We start from the raw sequence: 10,587 nt of genomic DNA on the forward strand, positions 1-10,587 counted from the left end.
ACAGACAAGTAAATGACCCTCACTCATTCTGTCTGTCTGTCTGTCTGTGTGTCTGTTTGTCTGTCTGTCTGTGTGTGTCTGTGTCTGTGTGTGTGTCTGTGTGTGTCTGTGTGTGTCTGTGTGTGTCTGTGTGTGTCTGTGTGTGTCTGTGTGTGTGTGTGTGTCTGTGTGTGTGTGTGTGTGTCTGTGTGTGTTTGTGTGTTTGTGTAGTGTTTGTCGTCTGTGGCCACAGCGTTACAGAGTGGTTTCCTCCCATACTGTGAGCCCGTCTATCAGCGCTGTGTGACTCTGGTGCAGAAAACACTCGCACAAGCCATGGTGAGAACACACTCTCACTCGTATACATCTACGTGTGCATCAGAGGACCAGAAGATTCAATAACCCGTGTGCGTGCTTGCGTGTGTGTGCGCGTGCTTTTTTTTTTTTTTTTTGTGTGCGTGTGTGTGTGTGTGTAGATGTACAGCCAGCAGCCGGATCAGTACGAGGCTCCAGATAAGGACTTCATGATCGTGGCTCTGGATCTGCTCAGTGGTCTGGCCGAGGGTCTCGGGGGTCATGTGGACCAGCTGGTTGCTCGTAGCAATATCATGACCCTTCTGTTCCAGTGTATGCAGGTGTGTGGGTTATTAATGGCAGTGCGCGCACACCAAAAAAGATCTTTAATTCCAGTTCTAGTGAAGCACTCCAGCATCACAGTGGCATTATCCACAAGCAAACACACACACACATTTTCTTCACAAACTGTTCAAATCTATTATAATCACCATTACAGTGATTTATTAAACTTCAATAATAATACATGCATAATTATACATTATAATTAATATTATAATTTATTATTAATGTATAATTAACATTTATTTTACATATTATGCATATTTAAGCATGCATATTTTTACACAGACATTTTATTTGAATTATTTACTATATACAGAATACATTTGCTCACTATAATTCACTGTTTATGTTGTAATATTACTATTTAGAATGCTTGTATTTAGTTTTCCTTTTTTTTTTACTCTAAAATATAAGATGCATTTATTATAAATAACATTTTTATGTTACATTTCATTTTCATTCAATTGTTTATATATAATGATTACATTTAATTATATATTTTACTGCTGTTTTTCTTCAGAAACTGCAAAAATCTTTTAAAAATATTATAAATTTTTTACTTCTGTGAATGCTAAGTCTAAAGTTGATCTCTGGTGTGTAGGACACGATGCCTGAAGTGAGGCAGAGCTCGTTTGCATTGCTGGGGGATTTGACCAAGGCCTGTTTTCCACATGTTAAACCTTGCATTGGTAAGATGACACGCACATCTGTCATGATATACTCCTCTTAGCTCATCCAGATCAATTAATGTATGAATTGATATGTTTAGCTGAGTTCATGCCGATTCTGGGGACGAATCTGAACCCGGAATTCATCTCGGTGTGTAATAACGCCACCTGGGCCATCGGAGAGATCTGCATGCAGATGGGTGAGGAGCTGTTCATTTGATCATCATGGTTAGCAATTAAAATGACATCTGAATATAAAGGATGCACTGAGATGTCAATTGTGGAGTGAAACCTAAGGCTGGCAGTTAATTCCAAAAAGAAGAGATTCCGAGGCAAAAAGAATCAAGAGTCCGTTCAAAAGTTCAGAATCAATTCTATCAGCGGAATGAATTCCATTTTCTGTTCAAAAGAGCTAATTAATCATTTGACTCTCTTTTGCTTATCATCAATATATTTCGGTTGTTGCTAGAAGGGATACAGATGTGGCTGGAAGCTAACGAGAATTATTAATATTACTTATTAACTTACTCATTAATTGTATTTTAATAACGTCTTCCCATTACCCAACCATTATTTTAGCGTAAAAACAGTAATTATACAGAGTGTTTTTCTTAGTATTTATTAAATTACCCATTCAATTGTATTTTATTAACATCTACCCCTAGCTAAACCCTAAAGTAATGTAAAAACAGTAATTAAAGTGTTATTCATATTATTTTTTAAATTACCCAGTCAATTCTATTTTAAAAACACCTACCCCTCACAGTAATATAGAACTATTAATTATTGTTGTGCAGTGTCACAAAAATGATGCTATACTGAGGCGAGTATCCATAGCTGTATCCCTTCAAGGCTTATAACCATATAATTCCATGAATGCAAACTGATTCAGATGCTTCACTACAATGAATTTGTCCAAATAAAATATGCTCGGATTCATTTATACAAAAAAAAAAATAATTTAAAAAACAACTTTATATTATAACAGGCCATAACTGCTGGCTATGGTAGCCATGCTTAATTTTTTTTTACTAACAAATAGACTGTTAATGTGTCTTACTTGTTATTTTTGGTAACAGCCTTATGGAAACTGAAAATTGTGGATGCATTTGGTTGATAATAATTGTAAAAGTTGTAACCTTATGTTATCAAATAATATAAATAGCTTTTGTAAGGTTTTGTTTTTTAAATATTTAACTCTAATTTAAATTATGCTGATTTTAAAAACACAAGCTAATAAAATAACCACATTTTATTGACTGTAAAATTGCTGAGCAGCCTTTTTAACCATATACAGTTCATGTACAGAATATTTCTATCAATTTCTCAGTGAATAAAGCTGAGATTTTGGTACAATTAAACAAAACACTTTTATTATACAGTTGTATTCAATAAAATACTGAACATCTATAGCAGTGTTTCTCAACCAAGTTTCTGGACGACCACCAACACTCCATGTATTGTATGTCTTTACAGGCTTTTCAAGTTAATGAGCTGATGATGTAAATCAGGTGTGTTTGGTTATGGAGATATAGAAAATGTGCAGTGCTAGTGGTCCTCCAGGAACATGGTTGAGAAAAACACTTCTCTATAGGGATAGAAAATACATTTAAATTTGAATGAGTTTTACACACACAAAAAATCTAACTACTAAATTTAATATTATTTATCTTCGCTTGTTTTCACTGTTTATTTAAATTGTGTTTGATACCCCCCCCCCCAATATATTTATTTTGATGTACTTTTTTGGATGTCTTTATTAGATTAGCTTCAGTTTTGGTTTTTGAACTTGACTAATCTAATGTATATGCGCAAATATATTATACAGCAAAGCATCCTATATACTAAATATGAATTTAAAAGAGAAATATATGAGGAGTATAATTGTTTTTTTTCTGTCATTTTTGTCATAAGTCGAGGCCTCTCTATTGAATGTGCTGATGGTTTGTTTGGAGTGACTGTGACTATATATGATGTGCTGCTGTCGTTATAGGTGTGGAGATGCAGCCGTATGTGGCTCTGGTTCTTCCTCATCTGGTGGAGATCATTAACAGACCCAACACTCCTAAAACCCTGCTGGAGAACACAGGTAAAACCGCTTACCACACCTTATACAGCCCTAAAAATAACCCTGACCTTCTGTAACCCTGACCATCTCCAACTTTTCTCTTCTTTTGTGCAGCCATCACGATTGGTCGCCTGGGTTATGTGTGTCCACAAGAAGTGGCGCCCATGTTGCAACAGTTCATCAGACCCTGGTGAGTCTCAACATAGACATCTTTATACTAAATGGTGTAAATTCTGCTTTTTAAATTAATAAATTTAATCACAGGAATAGTCGCAGTGTATTTAATCAGTGAACAGCTGTTTTGAATTGTAAAAATATTTCAGAATTTGTGTATTTTTAAAAATTAAATAAATGCAGACCTAAGATCCTAAGACTTTTAGAAATATTACCAACCTCAAACTTTTCTTTGCATTTATGGTCGATGCATTGTGAAGGCGATCTTAAAGGGGCAGTATTTCTCTTGTTCTGTTTTGCATGGAGGAATATATTTTGAATGATGTTGTAAACCAGGAGACGTTGACTTTATTTTAATTCTTTTACTATAGATGTTTATGGACAAAGGACATTTAAAACATTCCCCAACATATATCTATTCTTTTGTGTAAAACCTATAAAACTTTCAAAAGTGATTAAATAGAGTATTTTTTTTGGTGTACTGTCACTTTAAATTATGCTACCAGCAATACCTGATGAAATGTAGTAATGTGTTTGATGATGGTTTGCAGGTGCACATCGTTACGAAACATCCGAGACAATGAAGAAAAGGACTCTGCCTTCAGAGGCATCTGTGTGATGATCGGTGTGAATCCCGGCGGTGTGGTCCAGGTCAGAGCTCATATTCTGGATTATCCTTGTCTGCATCCACCTTTTTCTATGCGTATTTTGAACTATCGCATTAAAGAATACTATTATCATGGAACACTATTATAACGACAATTTATTTTAAACTTTTTAGTGGTCTTTTGTATGACAAAACAAGTTAAATATTTAGAGAAGTAAACAGTATATATTGCCCATTGTTAATCCTATCCCCCAATCTCAATTAACGAAACAAGAAATATAAAAACATAATTGCATATATATATATATATATATATATATATATATATATATATATATATATATATATATATATATATATATATATAAATAATGGCATAGATACCAAATTAAGTACTATTACTAATGTAATTTACCATAACCGTATACATCAGAGAATAACTGCATACATTTTAATTAAAAAAATTCCAAATTCCAAATATGTTATAACTACTATAAATTGAAAATGCCAGTATGCACATATATTTTGAAAATGTCAACTAAGTAGGATAAACTTTTTATCATATTTAAAAAGTGCTTAAAATATGGATGGAAGACAGTCACACACACTGAGAAAGGGGTTAAACCGAAACCTTTGTGGTGTTTTGTTTCCCAAGATAAAATAAACGTCAAAATGAAAATATGTGGATCACTGGGCTTCTACTTTTTAATTATGATTTTTTAGAGGTATTTACCTTTTATTAAGTGGACAGTTGAGAATAAACAGGAAAGCATATGTGGCAGAGAGAGAGAAGGGAAGTATGCCTCTTAAACTACAATGGAGACCCGTTTACTCAATAAATTCCAGAATGCGAATCAGAAAAGTGATTGTTTTTAACAGATAATGGCATGACAAAAATATGTGTGATGAGATGGCGTTAATCTTCAAACCAGCATTTCGAGCACATTGTAAAACATCTGAAATGTTGTTTTGCTCAGTTCTAAAATCCCTCAGCCAAAGTCTGTCATCACAGTGGTTCAGTGTTCTATTATTATTACCTTCAGGACTGTCTAAAGCATCTGTCTGCGCTCCCAAAGAGCGTGTCACGGCTCCAAAAACCACAGCGCTCATTACATTTCATCCTCTGATGTGCAACTCATTTATTATCGAAGTAAACGACTCGCGCAGCTTCTCTTCCTGTGCAAAACTACATTTTTTTCTGTCTGATATTTGTCTAATTCAGTTTAGTTTTGATTTTGTTCTTTTTAAGTCATTGGATGGAAACGCAGCTACTTTTCCTTGTATCACTCTATATTTGACCTCCTCTGTCTCTCCACCACAGGATTTCATCTTCTTCTGTGATGCCGTGGCCTCCTGGGTCAATCCTAAAGATGACCTGAGGGACATGTTCTACAAGGTCAGACGCGTGTGTGGAGCTACAGTGTCTTTATAGTGGTGAAATGTAAGAAGATTCGTGATGTTAAATGTGTTTGTGGTTATGTTTGTGTAGATCCTCCACGGTTTTAAGGATCAGGTTGGTGAGGAGAACTGGCAGCAGTTCTCGGAGCAGTTCCCACCCATCCTGAAGGAACGCCTCTCTGCATGCTATGGCGTGTAGCCCCACCCTCGCGTCACACGCAGCACATGCTGTCAGGTTAGTGTTGCTTACTAAATTGAGCTGGAAAAAACAATCGGTTGCTGTAGTCGTTTCTGCTGCGGTGTATATTAGATAATGTAGCAGTCACACATTCCCCCGATGCTTATTGGCCAGACAGAATCTGCAATTTTTGCTATTTCTTGACAGAATTTTGTAATTTTATCAAATTGATAATTATTCATAAAATTATTTGACTTTTATGCCTAATGAAACAAGAGGAATTAGACTAAAGCTTTTTTGACTGATTATTGGTTTGACCGATATATGTTTTCTATTTAACATCCATCAGGTCTACGTTTTTTCTCAATATTCAGTGTAACTGGTTATATAAATTGACAATTGAAAATTAAATACAAGCAATTTTCAATGTCAGTAATCGGTCACACAGAATATTGAGGAAAAGAATATAATCGACGCATGTTAAAATTGAAATATATCAAACCGATAATGTAAAAAAGAAACTTGAGTCTACTAATATTACATAAGTAATTTTCAATTGAAATAATTTGTCAGACTTGTATTATTAAATAAAGTATGAATGAGAAAACAGTCATCAGGTGGTTAAAATAGAAATATATCGGTCAGGCCGATAATTACTCTAAAAAGGTACGATTTAGACAACTTTGCTCTCATCTCATTAGTAATTTTTAATATAATTTGTCAGACTTGTAATATTTAATTAAATATGAATATTAAGATAAAATATAATAAACAAGTGTTAAAATAGAAAAATATATAGACTAAACCGATAATCAGTAAAAAAAGAACTTTAGTCTACTTTTGTCTTATTTCCTAGGTTATTTTCAATTAAAATCATTTGTCAGAATTGTAATATTTAATTACAATAAAATGGACAGGTGTTAAAATGGAAAATGTAAATCGGTCAAACCGATAATCAGTCAAAAAAAAAGCTTTAGTCTACTTTGCTTTTAATTAATAAAAGTTTCAATTTAAATAATTTGTCTGGCTTATACAAAAAGTAGGAATATTCAGAAAATACAATCGATGAGTGTTCAAATTATAATATATCGGTCAAAGCGATAATCATTCCAAAAAAAAAAAGCTTCAGTCTACTTTTCTCAATTATTTTGAATATAAGTAATTTGTCAAACTTGTAATATTTAATAAAGTATGAATATTGAGAAAATTTAATTAAAGGGTGTTAAAATAGTTAAATATATCGGTATAAACCGATATTTAGTCTTAAAAATAGCTTTGGTCTACTTTTCTGAAGTTATTTTAAATTTAAATAATTTGTCAGACATGTAATATTTAATAAAGTGTGGATATTGAGAAAATATAATCGGAATGTGTTAAAATAGGTAAATATATCGGTCAAACCGATAATCAATCAAAAACAACAACTTGAGTCTAAGTCTTTGCTCTTATTTAATAAAAGTAATTTTATTTGTAAATGATGTCAGCCTTCATATTCATACTTTATTCAGAAAATATAATCGATGAGTGTTAAAATTGTAATATCGGTCAAACCGATAATCAGTCAAAAACAACAGTCTGCTTTTCTCATATTTCGGAAATTGTTTTCTATCTTATGTAATGATTTCTTAAGTGAAATCATTTGTCAGACTTGTAAAATTGAAAAATAATTAATGAACATAGAAAAAATATAATCGAAGGGTGTTAAAATAGTTAAATATATCGGTTGTAAACCGCTAATATAAACCGATAATCAGTCAAAGAAACCAAACAAACTTGACTTTTTTCTTATGCATCTTTTTCTTTTCCTTTTGTTCCAGTTGAACCTTTAGGAGGGGGGAACTCATCCATCTGTGTATTGCACTGCCCTGATCGTGGGGGAGAGGGACGCGATTGGCCGCTCCGCCTGACGGACAGATCCCACGCCCTTTGTGTGTCCATGAGGGTGGGTGGGTGGGTGGGAGGGGGGAGGGGACTCCTCTAGTTAACTGCAGAATGCACCCAATCACAGGGAATGAACCTAAAAACGTAGGGAAAGACAAGAGCTAGCGTAACCGAGGGAGAGCGATTAAACTTAAGAAGAGCGGGAGGGAGGTCGTAGGTTAAACGGGAGGGAGGCATAGACAGTTATCTGGGAATAATCGCTAACATAAGATTAAGTTTAGGGAGGGAAGCTAGACAGCAACTGTTATACGACTTTTTTTAATCTCAAGTTAATCCCAGGCATAAGAATCAAAAACGCATTCACACACACTGACCATAGAGACACTTGCACATGAAGTTGCAATAACTACGAGCGGCCTGCTGCGCCAGCGCTGCCGTAGCAATAGCATAATCAGACTTTAACACTGAGACTATCTAGGAAAGACTAGCGTTGTTTTTCTTTTCTTTTTTAAGAAAAAAATAATTACTATTGAGGAAACGAGAACAATCTCTCGGCTTTAAAAAAAAAGATGGTTAGCGCGCTATCGCGAATTTCTGTTATCGATCGTTAAGTAAGGGAGCATCTATGAATTCACAGTTTTCATCATCATCAGCTTCGTCATTGTCGTCGTTCTGTCCGTCGTCATGATTCTTGCTTGCGTCTCTTATGCCGTAACGTTTATTTTCCGACATTCTCACTTATTTTGCATAGTAAAACTTGTAGCTTTTTCCTGGGCTTGGTCAGTGTTCGCTGTTGAGACTCATCGTAGTTTACAGATTTCAATCACACCGTAGTTGATTCTTGTGATTTATTATTATTTTTCGAGAGAGTGAGAGAGAGTCTCGTCGTGAAGGAGCTGGAATGGAAACTCCACAGTATAACGATCATGATTTACGTTATGTATGTGTTTGGTTGTATGTGTGTGTACGGTAGATTTGTTGGGAGCTTTTAAGTGTGTTTTGTTGACGTCATTGCCATGTGTTTTTCGTACTTCGCATTTCGTATGTGTGTTAATAGGTTGTTAATTGTTTTAAGGTACCTTACACTTGACTCCTGGACCCCTATTGACCTGTAAACTGTGACCAACGATGTGTGCGCACGATTATGTGTGTGTGTGTGTGTGTGTGTGTGTGTGTGTGTATGAATGTATTTGTACCGATAAATATTGATGCCATATTGATATTTGGTATTTAGTGATTAAATCAGCTTATCCAACAAACTACAACTATATCAAATATAGTTTTACGATATTAAGGTTTTTTTTTTTTTTTTTTTAAGTTTTGCTGCTATTGCTAATTTTGGTTACTTTGATAAATAGTATCGAATTCACAACATTTAAATCAGAGCAAAATGCGTAATTTCAATTGGATTATCGCTTTTTGTCATGCACTTTTTTGTTTTGTTGTTGTTTTGCTATTTTTATTATTTTTTGTAAGGACTTTGCTGGTAAATTTACTGATAAAACTGTTGGATTCATCATGCGTCTTGTTTTATTTTCCTCGTGACAAATATTTGTTGGTTGAAAGATGTGAAATGAGAGCGAAACTGAAAGCAAAAACAGGAAGTGACGAGGACGGCGAGGCGGAGAACAATTGCTGCGTGTGGAAATCTGCACTGAGACTCTGAAAGACAAAAACAAAAAAAAAACAATCACACCTTTCTCTCTTTACCTTGCCAGGAAAAATAAAATGATTTTTTACCAAGCTGAAGAAGTGCTTTTATTGTATTTTGTGAATTTTTAAACTAAGTTGTCATGTCAAACTGTAAACGTTGACTGTTGTTGCATTTTAGTTATATATGCTAGTGCAGTGGTTTCCAACCTGGGGTCTGATAAGTGTTGTTGAAAAAAATTATTTTTAAGTACCAAAAAAAAAGTATGCTTAAAATTTCAACATAATGGTAAAAATGTCTTGTATAAATAATTATTTAAATTTTGCTCAGTCTCGTAACGTGCTTGTCAACGTGTCATAAAGGCAAAATCAAAACAAAAATGGCTGAGAAACGTAAATGCAGTGATTCTTCAGAGGCGAAGAAAAAGATTTGACCATATATCAAAACCTACCTAAATTTAGGTTTTACTGAAGGCAGGTTTCGTCCAGAATGTCATTTGTGGTGAAAAAGAGACAGCATGAATACAAATGAAGCATTCAGAGACAAAAAGATCAGGAATTCTTCGAGAAAAAAAAAAAAAAGATGGCTCTGTCAAAAATAATTTTTTTGAAGCTTTGTTTGACTGTTCAGTGTTGATTGCCACGGGAAAAAAAGCTGCATAATATTGGAGAGGAGCTAATCAAACCCTCCTGCATTAAAATAGTGGCGGAAATGTGTGGCCCACACACAGCTGAAAAAGTTAAAATGACTCTTCACAATTCTGAAAAAAAATTAAATAGAAGGAAACGTGCACTGTAACAAAAAAATCTAATTTTAGAGTTTATTTCCGGCAGCTGGGGTGCCGGAAAAAAACGTAAAATAATGGCTGCTAAATTACAGAAATTTACTGTAAAATAACAGGTTTAATTACAGAAATTTACTTTAAATTTAAAAATTTCATTTTTTTACGGTAAATTTCTATAATTTAATACAGCTGCCGGAAATAAACCCTAAAATAAGTTATTGTTTTTTTCTTTTACAAGTGTGTGTGTGTGGAAACAGGAATGTTTACTTTTCTATTTTATTGTATGTAAAGATAAAAAATGACAAAATAGAAAGAAACGCGTGGAAACAGTAATGTTTACTCCTTTGTTTTATTGTATGTAAAGATAAAAATTTGACATGATCATTAAAGGACCTCAAACAATCAGAAAAACATGCTTTTTTCACAAGAATTAATAATACTAATGAGCAAAATTATAGTCTTACCTTTCTGAATAAAATCAGCCGTCACATGTTGATCACAGACTGTTTGTGTTTAAACTGTATTTTATATAATGACACAGCTGTTTCACTCTCCCTGTC

The 10,587-nt window shown here is 33.9% G+C and overlaps 1 protein-coding gene across 1 annotated transcript in view; it reads left to right on the forward strand.

Annotated features, from left to right (window-relative positions):
- The window catches only part of tnpo2b (transportin 2b), a 31,924-nt gene extending 22,583 nt beyond the window's left edge, over positions 1-9,341 (forward strand). Inside the window, exons 16-25 of the mRNA XM_087237894.1 lie at positions 211-318; positions 456-614; positions 1,220-1,307; positions 1,388-1,486; positions 3,280-3,375; positions 3,469-3,544; positions 4,080-4,179; positions 5,457-5,531; positions 5,625-5,768; positions 7,529-9,341. Coding sequence (XP_087094020.1) covers positions 211-318; positions 456-614; positions 1,220-1,307; positions 1,388-1,486; positions 3,280-3,375; positions 3,469-3,544; positions 4,080-4,179; positions 5,457-5,531; positions 5,625-5,732 — 909 coding nt within the window. The 3' untranslated portion in view covers positions 5,733-5,768; positions 7,529-9,341. The remainder of the gene's footprint in view (positions 1-210; positions 319-455; positions 615-1,219; positions 1,308-1,387; positions 1,487-3,279; positions 3,376-3,468; positions 3,545-4,079; positions 4,180-5,456; positions 5,532-5,624; positions 5,769-7,528) is intronic.
- The last annotated feature ends 1,246 nt before the right edge of the window (positions 9,342-10,587 follow it).

The sequence above is a fragment of the Danio rerio genome, chromosome 1 (genome assembly GCF_052040795.2).
Source record: "Danio rerio strain M-AB ecotype USA chromosome 1, GRCz13ab, whole genome shotgun sequence".
Lineage (NCBI taxonomy): Eukaryota > Metazoa > Chordata > Actinopteri > Cypriniformes > Danionidae > Danio > Danio rerio.